Below are 24,983 nucleotides of genomic sequence, written 5' to 3' on the forward strand. Positions count from 1 at the left end.
CACAGCACAGCTCTGCAGGCTCAGCCAACATGCACTCTTAGCCTGAAAGGCAATAAACCAGAGACACCTAAGCTTCTGTGCATAATTAGCAAATGCAGTCTAAACCCACTCCCGTTTCTCCAGTTTGTATTTGGGCTTGGGCAGCCGGAGGTACACGGTTAATGCACAGCACAGACTTGGTTTGTTAGTAAAATAAACCAGAAACAAGTCATTTAATTACACGTAGCCCCTGATCTACCATCTTGAGGTCAACACCCTGACTTGGTCCTTCGTTAGAGCATGTGAATGACTTTCACAACAACAAGGTCTAAGGATCAAGGAGGTTTACTTTATTACTATAAACCGCTTTATGTTCTTGCGCTTCACATAAATATCCTGATGACAACAAAAAAGGCACATCTATGAAGACATCATGCACCTTGTCTGTGTCTATTTTTATTTTATTACAAGAACAATCACTCCCTCTCCACTAGAAATAAAAGCCTAGAACTGGTTGTATGACATATACCTCTCTGTATTGACAAAATACTCAAAACAGTTGGTAAAAATTTACATTTCTACAAATTCTAAAAATGACACTGCATATCTAAATGGCAAGTTCCACCTTGCCTGGGACAAAAGGACAGTGTAAAAAGAAGGTGGTTTGACTCATCAGATTCAAGAAATTCAAGCATCACTTACAGTTTCATTCCAAAACTTACTGATTTAAACCAGTAAGTTTTCAGTTGACATTAACAGCCTACTTTATATGCACAAAGCACTCACTGCTTCTGGTTTCTGCTCGTCTTCCATTACCATCCTGAAGAGGTGAATGTTCATATTTCAATGAAAATACAAAAAATTTTTACAAATACATATTTCTTTTTAAAAGTACTTGTCCCATAACACCTCTACATTCCCATTTAAGCCCATTCCCTTCATTCCCCAAAAAAGTAAAATAATTCTTTCTTTAGTGTAACATACTTAACTAGAGCTAAAATGGCAGGCTTAGCAGCTTTCTCACTTCACTTACAGGTTTTGAAGAGATAAGAGTTGTTATGGTCTTTTTAAAACAGATAGATGAAGAAAGATGTATACTCTAAATGAATGAGGTCAATTTTCATACATTCAGTGGTGTAAATAAATACCAGCAGAGTTTTATAGGAAAGTGAGTATAAGTTTAAGGGTTTTATTATCAAAGTTTTGTAAAACAATTTCAGAAACTGTACATCAACATGGCACAGACTGTAGCCTACTTTTGTCTTTTTATCTGCACAAAAGTAAAAGCTCTTGAACTTCGGTAACTAAGAAAACAGCTTGCCTAACTACTTTGCATATAACATGGAATCACTGTGTGCATAAGATTACTACTGCAGTGACAGTAAACACAAATTTATTAGTTTATACAACTTGAGATCAAGTAAAAAGTACATTATCAAGTAGACTTGCTTTTAAAAGCATACGAAGGTCAATTTTAAAATACACTACCTTTTTGCAATGTGTTTAGCTCTAACAAATAAAACAACCTGGATTATGAAAACCGCACAAATCAACCTTTAATCACTGGGCACTGATCAAGCAGAGATTTTCACTTCCCAAGGCTCAAAAAGAAAAGCTAAGAACCATTGCACCTTGCCTGAGATGGATTTGAACTGACAGATTTAAAAAAGCCCTCAAAAAGGCTAGTGCATTTTAACTTTGTCAAAGCCAAACAAAATCCACCGGGAAAAACAAAACAAAACAAACCAACCCCAGCCATGTGGCTTAAAAAAACAAAACCAGAAAACTATCTATATCAGAATGCTTTTTTTCAGATGTACTGTCAATTTTTTTTGTGTAGTCACACTTAAGACCCTTAAGTAGATCCACCATATGTTGTAGGACTTTAGAACATTTAGGATGTTTCTGCCACAATCAACATGCAGTCAGTGCATTCCCTATACTGCTCTATTACTGCAATGAATCAAATTCTAGAAACACTATCATAAGTGAGCTGATTTACTAAAGGAGATCATACAACAAACAGTCCATGCCTGCTGTAGATGCATGCAGCTTTTTACTTTTGCTTGAAGCATCACCAAGTTAGTAAAAATTGCTTGGCTACGCAATCCCTTTCGGCCGTAACAAGAATGGTTACCTTTCTATAAAGCTTTTGATGTGAGTTAGTATCAGGAGATTTACAAACCATGTATAGCTTGGAGCTGTATACATCTAGATTTAGGATTAACAAGTACAGCATAAAAGAATCACACAGGAATGACACTGATGCACGTCTGCAGCTGTGTTCACTGCAAAGGCAAAATTCAGTCACTCATATCCATGTCCTCTTCATGATGATCATCCCCATTTACTTTGGATTCCCGTGCTGAATCTCCACTTCCTTTATCAGCAGCAGACTCCTTTACTTTAGGGGAGGAAGAATCTGCCATTTTCTTTTCTTCCTTTTTCTCCTTCTCGCTGTCATATCCTTGTTCTTCTTCGTCATAATCCCTTGTGACCTGCTTTGCCGAGATAAAAAAAAAAAAAGTAAAACTTGCTTTCAAAGCCCCTGTTGGTTTAACACTACAGTACAGGCAGTGAAGTTAAACAGGTTTTTAAGCATACTTTCACATCTTTATCACTCTCGGATTTTCGTTCTCGATCCTTCTCTTTGTCTTTGCTTTTTTTTTTCTTGCTTGTTGACCGCTCCCTCTCATCTCTACTTCTCTCCTTGTCTTTATCCTTCTTTTTTTCCTTTTTATGCCTACAATGATAAAGTACGTATAAGAATGAAAACCCCCAACACACCATTCCATAACTAGAAGACAGACCATATCCAGACTGTTACCCATAGTTCATTACAAATCTAAAGGCAGAAATAGTGGTGTGCAACTACAATACACCATTCCCTTTCAGAAAATAACCAAACATCCCAATTTCTTAGCTCTGGATCAAACACAAACACCACAAAGCGAAGTCTAAGAAACACCGTGTTAAGAATAGCAACGTGATAGTGTTTTACGAAGGAGCACCTCAAGTTCCCCATTTAGGGAGACAGGATCACAAAATGCCCAGGCCCACCCAAAAGTCAGTTGACTCCCATTGTACAGAGCCAAATGAGCTGGGAACTCTGGGTATCTCCTACTCTTCACCCCTGGAATACCTCAATGTTCGGAGTTCTTGTGCACTAACAGAGAAGCTCTATGCTTGAAGCCAATTAAATTATGATAAAAGTGGTAGCAGGCAGAAGAGATCCTCTCTCTCTCAAGAAGTCAACCTATGGGCTGGGTATAAGGAAGAAGCCAAACACACACCTTCTTCAAAACAACCCCACTGTGATCTTTGCTGTAGTTCACATCTTGGGAATTTTCCACCCAGGCACCTATTTTTTTAATTTTTTTTTTTTTTTTTTTTTTTTCAGGCAAGAGGCTTACTGACCTTCTTGGAGATGGCGACCGGGACATTTTCCTTTTAGGAGACCTGGGTTTTTTAGGTGACCGTGTTCCACTCCTGCTTCTTCTACGTCGTCTTTCTCTGCAGGAAAGACAGATCAAAGTTTATTGGGGTTTCTTTTGGTTTGGCCCCCCCCCAAATCTACAAATACATCTCTGGCTCCAAAACCAGCACTGTTCAAAAGGTGGTAAATATGTATAACTCAAAATGATTATTTACTATTAGCAGTACTGCAAAGACCCTGCAGTTGCTGATCAACAGAGTAAGTTGTTTCCTGTTCTACCTCCACCTTCATGAACAAATTGCTAGCTTAGACTCTAACAGGGATACTGACTCTTTTTGCAAAGAGAAACAAAACAGTTTGTTCTTGTTAATATTGCAAGTTAATTTTGGAAGTTTTAAAAAAAAGCATGGTGCACATTTGCATATATTTATTCCATAAATCAGGACAGAGTTTAACAGTGACCAAAGCATCATACTCTCTTTGATACAGAGCAAGCAGAAACTATTCTAAGCCCAAACAATACCTCCAGAAACTTACTGCATCAGGAGAAAAAAAATAATGCATCTTATAGACATAGGTAGAGAGAGTATACACATGCGTTTGTGCATATACCCAATATATCCACAACAGAATCATCATCCCATTACATACAAGAATGTTCTTTCTATTAAACTGGATAAAGCATGCCGGAAATAAAGACCAAGGAAAACTTTCATGTTACTGTACCTGCTTGTGCTTCTTGATCGTCTAGTTGTGCTGTAGCTTTTGGGGGGAGTTTTAGAACGTTTCTTTTCTTTCTCTTCCTTCTTTTTATCCCTTTTAGTAAAATACAGATTTTAAGTTTAACTCATTTTCAAACTATTCAAGCAGCATTCACTACTTTTGCTATGTAGGAAAAATGAATGAAGACATGATAACTACACTGGATAGCATATACTGTTTAGTATTTCTGGGGCCAGTCACATTATACTAATGGAAACAAAGATTACAATTATCTACAGCAAAATAAAAGAACAGCTCTTTTATAGCTTCTGTGTACAAACAGCACAAAATCTGCAAGCCCAGATGCTCACATTTCCTGCTTTCCAAAGACAGCTACTGAGTAATGCAGCTAATGCCTGCTGCATCTGCGGACTCTTAGGAAAAGCATGTTACATGTTTTTACGTAACTAATGGGGCACATGTATAGGGCAAGTGGAATATAATTCTACAAGATGTTACAAGAGACTGTGACTACTTTAAAAAGAGCCACTAGTTCATTTTGCCCTTGTTTTTTTGTGGGTTTTGTTTTTCTTTTTTTTTTTTTTTTTTTTTTTTTTTTTAAATTAAGCACTGTTGTGGCTTAACACCAGCCAGCAACAAAGCACCATGCAGCCGCTCGCTCACTCCCCTCCACCCAGTGGGATGGGGGGAAGGAATTAAAAAAAAACAAAACAAAACAAAACTCGTGGGTTGAGATAAGAACAGTTTAATAGGACAGAAAAGAAGAAACTAATAATGATAACAATAATAAAATGAGAATAATAATAATAAAAGGATTGGAATATACAAGGAATATACAAGTGATGCACAATGCAATTGCTCACCACTTGCTGACTGATGCCCAGTTAGTCCCCGAGTGGCGATCCCCCCACACACCCCGCCACTCCCCCCAGTTTATATACTGGGCATGACGTCCCATGGTATGGAATACTCCTTTGGCCAGTTTGGGTCAGCTGTCCTGGCTGTGTCCCCTCCCAACTTCTTGTGCCCCTCCAGCCTTCTTGCTGGCTGGGCAGGAGAAGCTGAAAAAATCCTTGACTTAGTCTAAACATTACTTAGCAACAACTGAAAACATCAGTGTGTTATCATCATTCTTCTGTACTGAATGCAAAACATAACACTATACCAGCTACCAGGAAGGCAATTAACTCTATCCCAGCCTAAACCAGGACAAGCATCAACGTTTAATAATTTCACTTCTGGCAAACAGAACAGATTTACTGAAACAATTACCTGGTTTTGGATGTGCTCCTAGACCTTCTGCTTCTCTCTCTGGAATGAGATCTTCTTCGCCTTGGACTTTTAGATCGCCGCCTGCTTCTTGATTTTGAATGGGACCTTCTCCTTGATCTGCTCCTTGACCGTCTACCAGTAACACATTGTACATGGGAGTTAAACGTATGAAATTTTGATATACTATTCAGAATCCATCTGATCAGTGCTAACGGTATTGTAATGCACAATGATATAGAAAACAGAGATATAGAAAACAGCAGAGTACTCTCATGGAGTCTGCCAAGGAAATGGAAAAAAGAAATGCACAAATGCTAAATGTCAAAGAGCAATGATGCTTCAATCAGCTCTCTTATTGCTCTCCTTGTAAGAAAATATCAGTCCTATTGTAGAGGAAAACTGGTAAGTCATGCTGAAATGTGAAGAAATTTTTATAACACTAAACCAAATACAAGCCAATTACTGAATATGCAAATAACAAAGTACAAGTGGGAAGGCCACAGTTAAAATGGCTTTGCACAGACCACTGCCATGCACTGTCTACTTTGAGTTGACAAGGCAAGAGCATAAATGAGCCATATGTCCTTCTGTCTGGGTAGGACAATATTAAGTTCTCTAGTCAGGATACCTGAACAGACCTGATCTCCAAGTAAATCATAACCTAGAAAACACTGGAAAAACTTTTGTCCCAGACACTTCCACTAAGCTGCATTTGCTGCACATACTAGAAACAAACAGTCCAACAGGTAAGCATTTATGTACGTAAATAACGATGCTCAGGGAAGCCTCCTAGTACTTGGTTTTAAGACAAATTGTAATTACCACATGAGCACATTGGAAAGAGACTGAAGAAAGAACAGAGGTTTAAGGAACTACTGTAAAATGGACAGCCTACAATGGCTTAGGTTTTCATAGTAGTGAGGGTTGTGTAAAAACCAAGGCTCTGTGCTAAGGTGTTTCTTATCTGATACAAGAAACAATTTATTGTTAAATAAAATCACAGTCCAAACGCTGCTAGGACTAGGTGTCCTGAACTTCTTTCTGCAGTAGTTTAAAGGATTTTTGAGGTATTTTTTCCTATCATCTCTCTCCCACCCTTTCTACAAAACCAGAGGTAGGGCTCCATCTCACACTACAGTCTAGCCAAATCACAGCCTCATCTTTCTTCAGACCATTTGCATTCTTCCCTCTCCTCAGCCTCCATGAGTGAAGTGTCACTTCCAAGAAATATTTTTGAAGGAATTGTTTCAGCTATGTGGTTGTTGTGGTTTTTTTTGTTTTTTTGGTTTTTTTTTTTTTTTTTTAAGGCAAATAAGCTAACTACCTGTGTCTAGATGAAGAAGGTGTCCTTCTCCTCCTTGAGCGTGACCTTGACCTTGAATGCCTTCGTTTTTCATCTTTTTTGTCTGGAGTTAAAAAGGAAAAGCAGAGTAAAAAACCCACTGTTATTTTAGCATTCAAAAAGATTTTATAAAGGAAAAGAAGTTGAGCTTCACGCTATAGATATAAGATAAAGAAACCCTAAGGAATATTTTGACATTTGAAATTAAGGCTTATCTATCCTTTTCCTCAAAAGATGACACAAAGAATGACCACATGACAAAGACATGTATGTGACATAAAACCAACATGAAGTTTTATGCAAAATTGAAGAAGTCAACATTCAGAAAATGTTTAAAGTCAGTTAAAAGATGACAGCTGCAGGGCAATGGGAAGTCTTGTTAACATTTCAGAATCTCTGCCATTTTGTGAAGGGCTAAAGAATCTCTCAAATTATTGTTTTGACTTTCCCACAAAAAGCCTCAACCAAAACAATCAGCACATTTTTCTGGTATAATGAAAGAACAGGATCTCTATTCTTTCCTGAAAATGATCAGGAGGCTGCAAAACTGTGTTTTCAGTGATTCAAGTTACTGCTTCTCAGATTTGGTGGATCTGACATTTGTGGATGAACTGTTGCATCTTGTTCTAACATAAAATCTACTGAAATAAACTAAAAAAAAAAAAAAAAAAAAAAATCTGCAAACTTCCACAGATTAGGAATTGAAAGAAAGGAAATCATCCCCAAGAACAAACATCACTAGGATGTCAAGTGGTTAAACCACTTGCTGTTTCCACTGAAATCTCAGAGATGGCAGTACGAACTTCAATTTTCAAATCAAGTGAATTTTGGGAAAAACAGATGATTAATTCCCTGAATCATTCTGCAGGACACATGCAGCATTCACACTGTAGGACAATTAAAAACCTGTCAACTATAAATTAAGTCACTATAGAACATGAAAGCATTAAGCCAATATTTTGCAGACCAATAGCTTTTATCATATACTAGGTGAAAACTCCATCTTGAATTGAATGAGGTATTCTATGATTTAAAATTACCTGGCTCTATAGCAGCAGAAATTAATGACTGTGCTTCTCGTACTCTTTTCATAGCTTCTTCTATTTCTTTACTGGAGGTATCTGATTTCAGACTTGGTGAAACGAGACCTGCAGCTACATGGTTCAACCTGGTAAATACAAAACAATTTTAGAAATTCAGTATTGATGAATCCAAGAAATACATGCCTCCACTGTCAGTTTGCAGCCTATTCAAAGTGACTGATCTAAGTGAATCGGAATCCGCCTGCGTTTTGTCACCATTCAGATAACAGAGTAGTAAGTCTAAGACGTGATATCTGTGCCTGAAAACAGTGGCACAAGATAATAGTTCATATGGCTCTTAGAATTCCAGTAAACTGTAAATAGCAGGAAAGTTTGTATTGGCTTGCACAGATATGTTTCTAATGACACTTTTCAGAACATTTTTGTACAACACAAATTCAATTCTCATTGCCTGAAAGAACAACTCCACAGGAAACACAGTAGAAGGTCAGTTTCTACTTTTATAAGCCATACTGAGAAGCCTACAATCAGTGATGAAATTTAAAGTTCAGAAGATGTGTTCTACAAGGTGGCTTTGAAGCCAACCAGGTGTATATATATACCAATATACCTGACTGATGTTTATCTAATCCATTATCTTGGGTAACTATTTTGTTCAATCAGTTATGCACTCCCTGCTTACAGCAATGTCAATTTAAAATAGAGAGTAATATGCCAGAACAGTATTAAAAATGAAGATAGATCACATATATAGCTTTATCCCCAGTATAGATGAGATGGCTCTAACAATTTAAAAACACTGAACAACCAAACAGGGTTAGAAGAACTCTATTTAGCTAATACAGTAGCAGGGCAAGCACACACTGATATACCTTCCCGAAGCTCAGAGTTCAAAGAATGCTCTCTGAAGCTTCCTGCAATTTGCAGTACAAGGGCCTTCTGAGGCAGATGTGGTTTCTTTGCATTTAGTAGGCTTTTCATCTACTAATTAGTCTAATAGCTTTTTTTCCATGGCATAAGCTTTCTTCATCCTGTTGCAACATTATCAATAGCTTAATGGCACACTAAAACATTAAGTGCTACAGTTGTGCCCTAATTGCTGTCTCCATGCCACACTATTTTGAACAAAGTTATCCTTTTTCTGAATACCGAAATAAAAACTAGCACACACTTGTGCTTACTGTTATTTGCTCCCTTTTTCTACTAAGTAATAAGACATGCTGTCTTTTGTTGTCTTCTGACAGCTGTAACATACGTAGACTCTTTTATTATCATCTGTTGCAACAGTTGCTGGTCTCAGCTCCTTCTCAACCATAGCCCTTTCATTTCAACCTTGCAGGATGTAAGGTGCTAGCTGCACCTTTACCTTACAGACACAGAAGCAACAAAAATGACACAAGAAAAACTGAATTTCTGTCTCTAGCAAAATGAAATCCCAGAGATTAATTGTTGTTATTCCATAGATGCAAGGCTGAATAATCTTCATTTCCTCCCCCTCTTCTCTCTCCCATAGCAAAGAGAGTCTGCACAAGATCCCCAAGACACTAGTTTTCTCCAACCTTAATTACACCCAGCAGGACAAAGATTGGATACTACTGAATCACAACAGATATTCCAGAGATCAAGTGTACTGCAACAGAAATATTTGTAAACACTGATACTTACTTTGGATCCACTGTGCTCATAAGTTTTAGTAGTTGATCTGCTGCAAGAGACTGTGAGAGAAAAAAAAAAAAATTAAAACCACGTTGGAAGATGTGTATGCTTAAGAAGGTTATCTTCCTCGAACGTACACTCAGCAGTGGCTAAAGCAAAAAGTCTCTACAGATGAAAAAAGCAAAAGAAAACACAGCCCAAACAAGTTACAGACGAAAAGGCATATTGTTCTGTTTTAAAACTTGTGGATGGTGGTGAGGGTGTGAGCATCACTTTTCAGTGGTACTTACGTACTTTTTTTTCCACAGCAGCCAAACATAGGCCCTTTCCCGGACAGAATCAAAGAACTTCAAAATAAAAATACACTTCTGGTATTTACAGGTTATTTCTCTGTTACTTCAAGAGAACAGAGACCTCATTAGACAACTAAGTTGCCTATCCATGGGAAGTCCTCAATGTCAATTTATGAACAAGAAGCAAAAGCTTATTTACTCTAAAAATTCAAAAAAAAATATGGATTTTGCAGCTCTTAGGAAAATCCAGATATTACTACAATTGGTCACTTCCTGTACCACTGGTGTATTAACAACTAAATGTTTGGTCCCCACTAATTTTCTTTATACAGAGGCAGCCATGTGCTGAACCCAAACAGTTTGTTACAATCAGCTGCCTTAATGGACAATGGAAACAATCCTTGATCATACCAAATCTATGTTTTTCTAATATGCATTTAGAAAGCTTATTTTTTTTGTTTGTTATCTCATTATCACCATTATTTGCTTGTTACTACACACGGCATGCACGAAGAGAATGCTCAACGATAGATTTCTTAGCAATGCATTAAATTATTACTACTTCTTGTACCTGTAAAACATGTTTTCTGTACAGTACTTGGTTCTTGTATCTTAAATATTAACTCAATACTCTACTCACTATTACTTAGTACTTAATGTCTTTTTTATATACTTTTAAAGAGACTACAGTCTAACAAAGTCTCCTCAGTATTTTCTACATCTACAAAATTAAAAAGTCAAACAATTTTTTTTTTACTGTAAGTACAAGGCAGGTTCATAGCTTGATAATGACACATATTTGAAATATTTCATTACTAGTCCCAAATTATTTTTTAGGTCCTTTCAGCATTTAATTTGATACTCCTACAGATACTATTTATTCCAAACAGGTGCTCAGAAAAATCAATCGCTGGATTTTTCAGACAGTGGCTGTTAAACTGATATAAATGAAAATTACAGTTAAAACAGAAAAGAGGATAGCAAAAGAGAAGTGTTCATATATAAACCTGCTATGCCAAGAAACAAAGATGGCATCCTAAGAAGTTTAAAGAACCAGCAGCCTGTGCAGACTACATTGAGCCAAGCCTTTAATTAAAAGTAGTATGTCATAATACTTCTTCAAACCTAGGTGTAGTATTTCCAGATCTTCAGGTTGTTGTTTAATATACTGGTGAACACTAAGAGCATCACGCATGCTAGTCACACTACGTATGTGCTAGGGACAATAAAGAAAATTTTACAATGTGTGACATACCTGAGAGTTTAAGTTAGCTCCAGGAAGCCCAAGAGCAGCTAGGGCAGGATCAAGAGCAGGAGCTCCTAAAGCAGCTAAAGGAACAGCACCAATCTGTAATAAAGACAGCAATTAGACAAAGCCATATTCAATTGATAAAAAGCTGTTAGATCAAGATTCCCAAGCATTAGACATAAACTTGAAACTTGAACTGGGTTTTACTTAGGCTTCTAGCTACAGGAAACATTATACTAAGGTCAGTGAGAGTATTTCAGTTTTCCTTATTCAGGTATTCCAAACCTTAGTATATGAAAGATTTTTTTTCCTATTATTATTCTAAAATGAAATTCTGTTTCCTCTGCATCCCAATGGGGCAGGGCAGGGGGAAGAAGTGAAAAAGTAAAGCATTCCACTACGTTCAACAAATAGTTTAAAATGAAATTATTTTCCAGTGTTAAAATTCATTATAAGCTTCTGAGCCAACTACCGCATATCTAAATCAATTTAGGATTGAAATTAACATGTTTTATGTTAAAAGACAACATAATATTATTACATCTCTGGAAATTTCTCAAATTTGGTTAAAACTGGCAAATAGGTTGAAAAGCTACTGGAATATTAAGTAGGATGATGGCATAGGTCTGAATTCCTTAAATTAATCTAGAAGCCTCATGAAAGAACCTAATTTTTGGCCACTTAAAGTGAGATGATCAAAACATATACTGGAAACACAACACGCACTGTGCTAAAAACCACATGATCTTATGTTAATCAAACACTATGCTGTTGCTATGAGGTCTTGCTCTCCCTCCCTTCCTTCTCATTGCCTCCTTTCTGATTGCCCTGGCACTTGAGACTCATTTGTCAACCAATTCAACCCACTGAGCCATCAGAGAACATATTTTTGTGCTGTCTGCATCAAGCTAACACATCATCCTCACTAAAGGATCTGATGAGCTCCAGAGCCAGCATAAAAGCAGCAGCAAGAGCATGTAGTCAAGAGCAAGTGAGCAGAACTTTCCACTTTTTGACAGTGAGTTTTTCGGTTAGCTGATCTCTTGAAACTGTATAGGCTTCTCCCTGCAATCTCGAAAGAAAAAGCCACGTTCCCATGTACTGATTTTGTGAACGTAAACTACAGCTCTACTCTAATTTGCTTTTTCTGAGTTAGATGCCCAACTCGCAGTAACAGTCAAAAGGAGCTACAAAGCAAGCTTTCAAGATGTGTTTAAAAAAAAATGACCATCCACCACAATTTTCCATAAAATGGATGTGAAATAAATTCTGCCATTTAAGTGGATCGGGACTAGGCTGGGATTCAGAATGACAGAACTAAAACCAAGGTGGTTCAACAACCATTTTCAGGAATTTATATACATACAGTTTTTGGTGAAAGGAATCTTTAAGATTGTATTTGTTTCTTCCATCCCTTTCATTGAGTTTCAAAGTTAAACTTTAGACTTTTCCCTCTACATATGGTTAAAGAGACCTTCTGAACAACTCAATGGCAAGTATATCTTTCATGCTATCAGAAATCATAACAGAAGCTAGCCAAAGAAGAGCTAAGCACAAGCTGAAGAAGTAGGTTTGAGAACTGCAGAATTAATGAAGCTTTATTCTTATTAATTTGCCTCTTGTAATTTGATTCTCTGTTCTCTAATAAGATATGTGCTTTGACTGAAACTTTTTCCACAATGTATTATTCTTACTGTTCATCTTCCACATGAATTCTTGTGCATTTAGAAAATGAGCAAATACAAGGTACAATTTTTCCCCCTCAGTTGGAGTATTAATGGAAGGTATCTCCACAGCATACCAACTCCTTGAACTTCACAAATTCAAAATCTACGAGATCTCTACCGCTTGTCAAATCTGTCTAAGTGTACAATGGATAAAAGAGGGATGAGAGAGATATAAACACAAGGCCCCTGAGATACCAGAAGCGTCATATTAGGGAAAGAAAAGCATCCCATCTAGCAACTTATCACTGCTTTGCCACAATTCTTATCAGATAGCTGTAACAATCCACCGAGGTATATAAACGAAAACATTCTAGGAATCAGCATTAGCACATCAGTCTATATATCTTGAAAAAAACAACAGAAACTAAGTTAGAATCTAACAACATACATCTAATTGTTTCCCCTGACTTCAGTCTAACTGGAAAGCCTACCTGAGAAAGTGGGTTGGGAGTGGGCAGGAGTCCACCTCCAGGCAGCAGACCTGCCACAGCATTAGCTGGTGCCAAGAGAGACAAAGCCTTAGTCTCATCAGGAATAACTCCTGCAGAGAAATAGCCTCGCATTAGAATGCATTCCATTCCAAAGGCAGAAAATACACAAATACACCCAGAAAATGTCTCCCTGATACACCACCTGAGTTTGCTGAAAGTACTTATGTTGGCTAAAATACAAAGCTTGATGTCTATTAATATTTATCATTAATTTTTTTTTGTCAGAATGAAACTTCAATGTGTGAAAATTTGACTGTTCCTTTTTCTCTACAAATGGTTAAGTTTCTAGAGCAAAAAAATAGCACAATACACACTACTTTTTTGTTAACACTGCCAAGATTTCATCACCTGTACTCGATTTTTAAGTCATGAACCAAACGTAAGCAAGCACAGTCGGTTCTCCAGGGGTGTGCTCTCAACTTTCAAAAGCTGTTTTATGAACAACGACTCGTGTCGGCTGCTTCACTACAAAGCACACAGAAAAATCAAGATACACAAGACAAAAAAAGTTTGATTTAGGGGTTAATAATATGGTACAGTTCACTATGTTTTCTTTTACACCTACCATATAAATTTTGTAAAACTTAAGAGAAGGTATGGAAATATTTTTTTGTTGAATCAAGCGTAGGGCTTTTGCTGACTTGTCAAATGAAAATGAAAGTCTCTGCAGATCTTCAAATACACGCTGTGTATGTGTGTCTGTGGGTGGATGGGTGCATACATACAGTATATCGTGGCACATTCCTTACCTGTGCAGTAAAATGCATTTGTTCCAATATGTGCCATGCTTATTGTACCAAGAATGCTGCTACATACTGCCATTTCAGAAGAAACTTCTGGCCCAAAATCTTGCAGCCAACTAAGACAAGTGTCTTATTTTACTGCCTGCTCTGCACATATAATTGTAAGGGTCCTACTACGAAACAAGTAATTAGGTAGGTATTTTTATTCTATCCAACAGCAAAAGCCCTATACAGATGGATTAATTTGTTAATGTGCCCAAGCCCCCAAAATGAGAGTTCAATAAAACAATTTTACTATATATTTGCAAATACCAGTAGTGTTTCTGTAATACATATTAAGAAACTGCATCTCATCATAAAACATACAATATGTACAGGGCACTTAAGAGAAACTGGATAAGCTGCAGAAGAAAACTGTTGGGTGGTATTTTCAGCAGGGCCTGGTATATAGTTCAGGCTGAACCAGGGAAAAGAACTGTAAAACACAACAACAAAAAAGAAAAACCACTGTTAAATAAAGGTAATGGTTCCTTCCACCTATACTGAGAAGTGCCGATAATATAAACAAATGTATAATACACAGCACTGTTATCTTGCTTGTGTCATTGAGCTGTCATCAATTTAGATACCAAAAGTTATGGAGGGAGAGGGGGGAAAAAGGTCATTTAGATAAAGGGCATTAATGCATAAATATATTAACATACCTACAGAGAGATTATGGGGTAATTTTGCATGCAAAATTATGTCTCAGAGGATATTTATAAATTATATCTAAACATTTCAAATTAGTGCAACTACAACATTTCTGGCATCTAAATACAAATCCTCAGACTTATCTTGAGACACCTCATAGAAGATCTGCATCCATTAAAAAAAGTCATGCATCTGATCCTCTAATTGTTTTTTAAAAAAGTATTTAGAAATAAATAAACTACAATTTTTAAAAAAGCAATGAGGCCCCTCACCAGTTAATTTTCATGCTTCAAGAGTTTTTTTTACTGCTGCTTTGTTAGAACCATGAAATACTGCATGAATGTGTAGAAATGAAAGAAAAAGAAACAGACAAAAGAAACAAACATTAACCAAAGAACCTAAATACCCCCCCCAGCCATCTTTAATCTTAAGAGTTCCTTCCAAATCTAGGAATATCACAGTGAAAATTACAAATACTAAACCTTACCGTAGACTTTGTGTTTAGTTCTATAACACAAAGCAACAGCCAACACCAAAATGTCTGTGTATGCTAAAACTGGAGTGCGCTTGTGATATAGGGGATAATTATTGCACTAAACAGATAATAAACATTTACTTTAGTGACAGGCAATATTAATACAGAATCATCACAATAGAAAATAAAAGATAAAAGGGCCCAGTTCAGCACAGTAGTTAAGCATATGCCTGGCTTTAAGCACATGAGCAATTTCACTATGGTTTTAAGAATCTTGCTGTATCGTGCTTAAATAGCTTGTTGAATTGGGACCCTGGCAGTATGCATTTGCAGGGAAAACTATACTCCAGTACAGGGACAAAAGCATATGATTACACAACTGGGGGCATAACTTTATTGGCTGAACATATCTCTTGTGATATGCTACATCATCATGCCAAAAAGATCAACATTCTGAACTGCTAGAACACCACAAGAAACAGCCCATGAGGAACTCCTTGATTTAAACAGGCCCATTAAAATATTCTACTTTATTAATTTTATTTTCTTTACACAATCTGAACCAAAACTACTGGGCAGATTTCTCTATGTGCCAGATTTATCCACCATCAAGCACAATGGACAAAGTCAGACTGACAAAGAGAAAAAATGTTTTTATCCTTACTGGAAAAGTTAAACACTAACATTCTTCACCATGGGCCTCGGAGAACATTTCAGTACTAAGTCAGATGGACTGTTGCTATATCATACTTTAATACAAAGACGAGGACAAGATGCCTTTCAACTATGCTATTACACCTAAACTAGCGAAAGCAGAAGCAGTAACTCAATGGCAATTTCAGAATGTGTTCTGTACTCTCAAAAAGCAGCATGTCTCAAACAAAGGTCATGCTGCAGATTCCTACATTCCAGAAATTAAGTTTTCACATCTTTCAAGTTTAAGGAATACAAAGATAAGACAGCTCCCCAGGCCTCAAAAGACAGCCTACAGCATTACAATGTCTTGATTATAGGTCCGAACCCAGGCCATGTACCAAATTTATTATTGTAGTATGACTTAATCTGCAGAGATTTTATATAATTCAAGCGATCTGGGAAAATCCATTATTTCAGAAGTAAATCAAGAAACAGTACAATGGAAATCAATTACTTCTAAAGCAAGTCTAGAAGAGTTTAATAAGACTTCTGTAAGAAGAGGTGTCTTCTCAGCACTTTGTTTTTAAGGTAAGTTCCAAAAACCCTGCTCATTGCCTTTCAAATTACTGTAACACCCTAAAATGTAAAAATAAAAAGAAGAAGAGAGAATGTAGTTAACAAGTGGTTACACCAGGAAAACACTTGGGGACTTGAGTGCTTGCTGGCCTTTAGTTAATGTCTAGAATCCCCTGTAGCTGCAGAGGACCCAGTTTTTCAGTCATCTGGAAGGGCTTTGCATTTGCCTTCTCCACTACAAAAATCACACACACAAATAACAGAGAGAAGAGTTTATTATTTAGTGAAATTCTATAAAATATATCAAGGATGAACAAGAAAACTTGGAATAAAAAACTAGTACCAGTGCCCATTTGGCACCTCTTGGAAGATCTCACTTTCAAATTAAACCATAATTATTCAAACCCTTGGTATACTGGACTTCACAATGAGAGCGAGTGCCTTTTCAGGGAAGTTCCCAACTAAATGCAGTGGCAGCATATCTCAAAGAAATGTTAATCTACTCTCCCATGCACTCTCAGGGAGGGAGAAACCATTCTCATGAAGAGATTTATGCCTATGTGAAAGTGGCAAACAATTCTTAAGGCAAAATTTCCATAAAATGTTGATCTGTTTGCGTTAGTCTGTTTGGGAAAATGTCTCATTGAGACTGATAAAGAGCAAAATTTGCAAATAATTCTGCCTAAAATGTTAATATTCTAAACTTAAAGACACACAAAACCAGTAAGAGGTAAACTTTCCACTTTCATTCAGTGTCACTAGATAAAAGAAATTACTTAAACCATAGGCCAATGGCAATATACCAAGGGTTTCAAAATGTTAATATCTTATACGTTTGAAATTTTACTAATCCTCATTTTTGTGAGCTATACTGGAATAAAATGCCATCATACGCTGGCTTCATAGGCCATTAAACAATTCACAAACCTTCTGCATATGGTACGACTATCAACGCTCTGTCAACGAATACAGTGTTTGTCAGATGCTGGGCCACAACTGCCGAGTCAGGATCATGGAACTTTACAAAACAGACACGCGATGAAACAGGCAAAGGAGAATCACTGAAAAAGAAAGAAATAAATTACTTGGATGGAAGCAAGTCTGACAGTATGAAACTTCTATTGTCTCCCCACCTTCACCAAACCAGGAAGTCATAGGGGACTACGGTGTACTTCTCTAGGCAAGAACATGATTTCAGGTTTTGTATCAAACATCATTTTGCATGACCACAGAAATGAAATTACACTGAATGAAGCCCATTCACTGTAAAATTGCAGAAACAGTTTTATTGCTTCATTTGTAACTGGACATTAATTCTACTATGCACAATATATCTATGAGCGGTCACCTAAATGCAAATTAGTTTTCGTGACCTGTCTGTGAGAAGGGAAGGAGACAAAGAAAAACTTTGCTCAAGAGAGATAAAAAGTTACCTACTACATATACCGCCCAAGTTAACAAAACCAGTAGTTTTACACTCTCTGCTTTAGGCCCCAAATTACTTATTAAGATAAATTATGAAACGAAGAGGGTAACAATCAAAAGACCACTATGATTTTACTTATCAACAAAATTTCATAAAAGCTTCCAGACCAAACTTCATCATGCTTCTTCTCACGCATACAGAAACTCCCAAGTTCATTCTGAAGGGATGTACACTCCTAAACACGTCTATCATTCAGCAGTAACAGAACTAAACACAAAGAAATTCAAGAAGCTCAGTTAAGCAACACTACTAAATCAGTAAACATAGAGCTCTTTACAAGACAGGTATGTACCTACTCCTGAGTGTCTGTCAGCAGAGCTGCAAAAAAATCCCAGACATGGAAAAATCCAAGAGAACGCCAAAGTTTTGAGTCACTTGAAAAAACGAGAAATATGTACTTCCTACAACAGGAAAGAATTGTAGGCTATACAGCTGTGCCCCCCCTTCCCTCCCCTGAAACAAAACAAAACCAAACCCCCCCAAAGCAGAGGCAGAATCAACCCAGTACAGGTCCAGAATGGGTTTCAAAACCCCATATATCCTGAAAATGGTGCAGATTTTGCTTTAATCAGACATATAAGCTAAAAGATGGCAAGAAAAATTGTTACGCAGACACAGCTGTGTAGCAGCAGAGTTAAAAGCTGCCTCCAGAAGTCACAGGGCAGGTCCTAAACCCCTAGTTTCTAAAACAAGGCCAGGGTACGTGTGCTGTTCGGGTCTGCCCTCCAGTACCAGAGGTGCAAATTAGCCTAAAGAGGTAGCTCTGAAAAATATTCACTAATTCTTCATGACAAAGATCTACCTATACTAACTGGATTTCCAGAAACAGTTGTAAGACTAGCTCTTCAAAACACATCCCACTGCCAGAACAATTTTATCTGGGTTGAAGAACGTTGATCAAGTCTTTAAGCACTGAAAGCGCAAGGAGAATTGTCAGAATTCAGGAGAAATACTTCGACATCAATGAGACAGACATCCAAGATCTATTTTTGCTAGTACAAATGCCAAAAACTATCTAACCTTTACCACCGCTGAGATAGGCTCAGCCCAGCATGCAAGTTATGAAAATTCAACAACTGCCCTAAATGTCTATCAGATCATGCTTTAAATTTACTTTAAATTTAACCTGATGTTAAAAACTAGATTGAAGCCAGCGTACTGCAGCTTCTGAAATATTACAATTAGGAACATCCACTTCACCCAACATCTTGCAGATTTATTATTGTTTATATGTGTTAATATATTTATTATTGTAAAGTAACATTGTAGCAATAAATGGCACAGAAAATGAAAAATTGAAACTATTAGCTCTTTTGTATCTACAAATACACAGTAGTTTGCCAAAATGTTGCCTTTTTAAACTAATTTGCATAAACCCATAAAACCCAAAGAAGCACTAGCAGACAGTGTTTTACAAAATCACAGTAGTAAAATTTTAAAGATAAGTAAATCAAGGAGTTATGGCATACCTGAATGGTATACTAATCTGAGTTCTAAAAAAATTAAACAAATTATTACATCAATGCAGTACAGTATTTTCAAACATTCTTAAAATGTCTGTGATAACATGGAAACATGAAACAGAGTAGATACCGTTTATATACATGAGTATCACTACATACTAAGCTGTACAGCTAGCTGAATCTACAAAAACAACTGAAAATACATAAGGCTATGCTTATTCAGCCTGATATTTAATATAAATCAGTGTATTTAATTTTTTAAAAATGTATTTCCAGTCACTCTGAAATCCAAGCTGTGGCTGAGCAAAATTCATCAAGAACAGAATGTTCTCAACTGTTACCAAAAAAAGGCCATCATTATTCTAATTCACCAGGGATCAAAAAATTTAGTAATTCTCTCTCAGACATCATGCCAGTGAATACTGAGACACACAACGTTTTACTGTGGTTGCTGTCTGAACAATGTACTCATTCTGAAGTACAGTAGATACTGAAATACAGCAGATAAACAGGGAAATCCAACCTTCATATCATAACCTCTAACTACTCGCTCCACCAAAGTTCCCTCATATTGCAACCCGCATCTTAAGTATTAAATCTGATTTTTTTTAAAGGGATATTTCTGCCACTTACACAAACATTATTACTGGCATTATTACTGATGTAAAATCAGGCTAGAATCAGGCTGGAGTGAATAGATTGTCCATGCAAGAGATGTTCTTCAACATTACCATGTTCATTGGGTGGAAAAAAACAGAGTTTAAAAAACCCACAAACACAGAAAAAAACCAAAAAAAGAACCAACCCATGTGATTCACTTGGAAACAAAAGTTGTCATCCTTTTCTCAGCAGAACAACTACCAGTAGCAATTGCAAGTATTGCCAGTATTCTGACAGAGTCCGTGTATAACTTCCATCAGCAGTTATTAGACAAGGCAAAAGATCTTACCAATTACTATGCCATCCAACATATAAAATTATGAAGTATGCTCCTAATCTTATGAAGCTTTAACTCTATAGACTGTATTTTCCATCAGATGTGCTTTTTTCTTGGTAAAATTCTCTGTCCATAAAAATTTGACTGGATCATTCATATCTAAAGAGCAAGACCAGAGAAAACATTGGTTTCTCTATCAAACACCAGTGGCATAAGACCTCTTATGTCCAAGTTTCAGAGCAGAAACTTAAGTTTTGATGGAAAAGCAGTTTTCATATGCTGAACAGAACATGCTGAAATCAGCTTTTTTATATATATATCTCTCTCTATACACACGTGTGTATATATACACACACCTTAAAAAAAAAAAGCGCCCCCCCCCAAACCACTCTCCATTCCCTCCACTTTTCAGTTTTGCCTACCATGGAGGATGAAGCTATATGGAATACAATACAGAGAAGACCAGGCAATGGACTTGGGGAAAAGGAGAAGGAGGAGGGAAGAAAGGGTTTGGGGAAGAAAAATGGAGGAAGTCACAGAGCTGGTTGTGGATTAAAGATGTAATATGAAGCTGAGATACACATAAAACGTGTAATAGCTCATTAAATAAACTGGGATAAGGAGATGGATGAGGGGAAAGAAACAGAAATGTAGAGAAGCTGAGGAAGTTAGATCTGATCTGGAAGCCCAGGAGAACAAGGAACTTCTACAGGGGACAGCAGAATCAGAGTGACCGAGAGAAAGATGAAACAAATAAGGGGGTAGAGCAATGGAAATGGGACTGGTTAGTCAGAAATACTATATGCAGCAAAGAACCCCAGTATAATCTGGGACGTAAAGAGATTCAGATTATGGAGAGAATTTACAGATTGCAATTTATATCCTGTACCCCCCCAAAAATGGATGAATACCATGGGCAGGGAAAAGTCAAGACCTGAAGTATAAAGAAGAAAGAACAGAAAAGGCTTTATAAGAAACAGATGAAAGAACCTGCCACTATTAGAAAATATACCCCTCTTCGGTGTGAAATGAAATCAGAGACGAAAGCATTCCGAGATCAGGTCCCTGAGTAACCCAGCAGAGACCTGCAGTGGGTCCAGAGGTGTCAGAGCCCTTGGCATCTCTGTATAGACAGCAACATAAAGGAAATGACACAGAACCTACTTCAAATAGTAAGGTTAAAAATTAACCCCAGTCTGAAAAAAGTGCCTGGTCTAGTATCAACAGCCCAACCTTTATATGCAGTTTTCAAAAATGCTGTTTTTCCACCAAGACAAACACTCTAGATTGAAGATATATGACAATGTTCACTTCAACAGCTATTCAATATTTGGTACATTTTCTGTGCACAGCCTATTTAGTGACACTATATTTCCTGTTCCATATTGATTTCTTCAGTGGCTTTTCTACAGTTATAGCTTTTTTGTAAATACTAAGAAATCTTCACAATATCCCTACAAGATGAAGCAGTATCATCCTCCTCTTTCATTAAGGGCTTTGAAATACAAAAGAAATTCAGGCCAAATGTTTTAAGTAATTTTTGGTCCTCCAATTCGAGATATCTGCCACCTGGGTTACTGGAGTTATTTGCATCTTGTTGTCTTTTCTCCCTCGGCGCACAGCCTTCACCGACGCAACTGTAAAGGCAGTCAGCTTGGTATTTTCCTATGTGACAAGAACACCAGTGCCAGAACAAAGGAGGCAGAAGTCAGCAGTCAAATGCAGGAGCCTGGTCTTTTTGCAGAAACAAACTTATGCCAGGACACAAACCAGTAAGTTTGCCCTAAAGACTTGCATCTAGTAGTATCAAACACTACAGACACAAGGGCACAATGCAGATCTCCCTCGTCTCTTCCCATAGCCCAGCACTATGACATATCCATCACAGACTTCTCTCCAGTGCACAAGCCCAAGACAGATCCAATGCTTGTACTGAGGAGGGTCCTGTGGGGCCAGTATTTCACTGCACATTTGTGCAAAGGATCCAAATCAAGAACATACATATAAACAGTCTGGAGTATGGTAAAAGGAGAGTTGCTGGGCTGGGCTTTGGATTTGGAGATTTTTTGTAGAGCACTTCATTCTGATACCATAAAAGTAATCTTTTAACAGATTAGTTAATATGTATCTAAAACTACAAAGTTTCAGAAACAGAATTCACCTATATTAACCTTTCTTAGAAATTAGACAAAATATTAAAATACAGAGCAGCACATCAAATAACTGCATCTGTTTAAAGGTGAGTTACTTTGCTGGCTGCCAAGCATTAATGGTTCTGCCATTTAAGTATAGTTGTCCCAGCTATTAACAACGCAGCTCTCCTGCCTGGAACTGTCCCTCAATTTCAGTTACATAAACACTGCATTTCCCTCTATGCTTCAATTTCCAACACAAAATTGCCAAAATCCAACCCAAAGTAAGAAACTGCAAGAACACCAGAAATGCTGTTTCTGAATTTGCATATATAACCAGCTAACAGGATGGGTGAATTTTCCTGGTTTTGTGCTGGCAGGGATTGAAGACTCAGTGATGACAAAAAGAATGCTTTGTGATAGCCTTTTTTTTTTCCTAAAATAAAAAAATCCAAATAGCCTTGGGTATTAAAAATAATTTGACTGTGTTCTTGTTTGATTTTTCTCCAATCGAACAATCCTCCTTCATCGTGCCAAAAAGAAACCTTTTCACTTACGTAATACACATGCGAAAGATCAACATATAATGACGTTGGGTTCTGCAAGACAAATCAAACTGACACGACCAAAATCAACGTTAACACCTAACGTAATAAATGCGTATTATTTGCACATTAGTCATTACCTGCCCGTTTTGCACAGAGTTCTTTGCAAGGAATGCACATTTATATCAAAATTTCAGTTCTGTGGCCAACCGTCCATAAACTGCCTACAGTTCCAGAGGTTAACCAAGGCAGCAAAGGTTAGCGAGACAGCCCTGCAACAAACAGCTCAGAGGGAAAAATGTGCATCCGGCAGGGGGAATCCCGCGTGCGACTGCATGCTGTAAATCACTGCTTTTTCCCCCACGCAGGTGCATAATTACGTGAAGAATTACAATTGTAGGAAGAACATAAGCTCTTACGGGGGCCCAGTTGCTCTCCCCGAGCAGGGGCGTACGAGAGCAGCTCACTCCGGCGCCACGCACCGAGATTCGCCCCCCAGCACACCCGCAGGTGCATAATTACATGAATAACTACAACTGTAGGAAGAAAATAAGCTCTTACCGGTGCCCAGCCGCTCTCCCCGAGCAGGGGCGTACGAGAGCAGCTCGCTCCGACACCACGCACCGAGATTTCCCCCCCCGCCCCCCCCCAGCACACCCACACGCTGCCGGCCACGGGTGGCGGGGATGGGGCGGGGGGGGGGGAGGATTGAAATCTCGCCGCCTCGCAATCGGCCGAGCTCCTGGGCGACTCGGCGCCGAGCCGGGGGCGTGGGCAACCCGAGTCCCGGCAGTCTCGCCGCCGCCGGCCGCCATGGAGGCGGGCCTGCGCTGGGGGAGGAGGGGAGGGGAGGGCGGAGGCGGCGGCCGGGCCGCGGCGAGGCGGAGGAAGGGGCCCGCTGCTGGCGGGGGAGAGGAGGGGAGGGGAGGGGAGAGAGCCGCCACTCACTCGGGGGGGAAGAGGCGCAGCTCCTCGATCTTTCCGAGGAAGCCGAAGAGCGTCCGCATCTGCTCGGAGCTGGCGCTGGGGGAGACGTTGGTGACCTGGATCACGTCGGTGCCGCTGCTTGAAGCCATTGCGCTGCCGCCCGCTCCGCTGCTACAAACACATCGGGGAGAGGAAGAGCGCGTTAGGCCCGACCAGCTCCTCGCTGCAGCTCCTCACGGCCCCTCCTGCCGCCTCCGGCCCGGCCCGGCCTGGCCCAGCCGCCGCCGCGCACACACCGCCGCCCGCCTCACCAGCCTGCCTGGGCCGCAGTATCCCACAATCCCCCGCTGCCGCCCTCCCTCCGCGCAGGCGCGCGGGGCGCGCGGGCCCCCACGCAGCCTCACGGCCGGCGGCCTAAGCGCCTGCGCATGCGCGCGCCCCCGGCCTCCGCCGGGAACGCGCGGGGACGGCGCGTGCGCAGGCTGGAACCACCCCCCCCCCAACCCACTCTGAGGGGGGGACCAGGCTCCGCCTCCGCGCGCGGGAAGCGCCGCGCATGCGGAGAGCGGGGGAGGGGGGAGCAGCCGTTGGCTGTGGGCGGGAAAGGTGTGAGCCCGCCTCTCGCCTCAGGCGCTGAGGGGTCTGAGGGACGCGAAGGTTGGCGGGGAGGATTGAGCCTGAGCTGTCCTTCGTGCCGGTAGCACATCCAGGTGGTGGCTGGGGTTTCGGAGTACTTCTGGTCGGGTCTTAAGAGGAGCGGATGGGTCTCAGAGGCCTCAACCTTGGCTGGGCTCAGCGTATTGCTAACAGTGCCCTGCCCGAGGTGTTCCAGATGGGCTTGGTAATGCTGCTTGGTCCTTCACAGCTGTAAGCGTAACACTGCTGCATTTTAAACAGGCTAGGTTAATTGGTACATGAGTTAATTGTATTTATGCAGAGATGAGCAGAGTGGGTGTTTTGTTGCCTGGGCTCACTGAGATTAATGTGCTTTGAGTGCTCTCTACGTTTTCTGCTCTGTTGCTCCTGGCATCAGATCATGAATAAAGCAATATTACTTCCAAAGTCCATGAAAGTGATTTTTAAGTAATGAATATGAATCATTCCAGGAAGTTCAGCCCTTCCCATCCCTTGTCATGGTTTCTGACCCTGTTATGAACCA

At 39.1% G+C, this 24,983-nt stretch overlaps 1 protein-coding gene across 4 annotated transcripts; it reads right to left on the minus strand.

The window, feature by feature from the left end:
- Positions 1–1,154: 1,154 nt before the first annotated feature.
- SRSF11 (serine and arginine rich splicing factor 11) lies at positions 1,155–24,264 on the minus strand. 4 transcript variants are annotated; one of them, XM_069788411.1, is made up of 13 exons: positions 24,136–24,264; positions 23,846–23,995; positions 17,262–17,395; positions 13,152–13,261; positions 11,000–11,092; positions 9,461–9,510; positions 7,793–7,920; positions 6,735–6,816; positions 5,411–5,542; positions 4,142–4,231; positions 3,397–3,492; positions 2,584–2,722; positions 1,155–2,480 (listed from the first exon to the last, which is right to left on the minus strand). In XM_069788411.1, the coding sequence occupies exons 2-13, from the start codon at positions 23,971–23,973 to the stop codon at positions 2,283–2,285; spliced, it is 1,380 nt and encodes a 459-aa protein (XP_069644512.1). In that variant the 5' UTR covers positions 23,974–23,995; positions 24,136–24,264; the 3' UTR covers positions 1,155–2,282. The 4 variants fall into 4 exon arrangements, with proteins under 4 accessions (XP_069644512.1, XP_069644513.1, XP_069644510.1 ...); XM_069788412.1 differs by lacking the exon at positions 24,136–24,264 and having other exon boundaries at positions 1,155–2,477; positions 23,846–24,129; XM_069788409.1 differs by lacking the exon at positions 24,136–24,264 and having other exon boundaries at positions 23,846–24,129.
- Positions 24,265–24,983: the final 719 nt, after the last annotated feature.

Source organism: Haliaeetus albicilla, chromosome 8 (assembly GCF_947461875.1).
Source record: "Haliaeetus albicilla chromosome 8, bHalAlb1.1, whole genome shotgun sequence".
NCBI lineage: Eukaryota > Metazoa > Chordata > Aves > Accipitriformes > Accipitridae > Haliaeetus > Haliaeetus albicilla.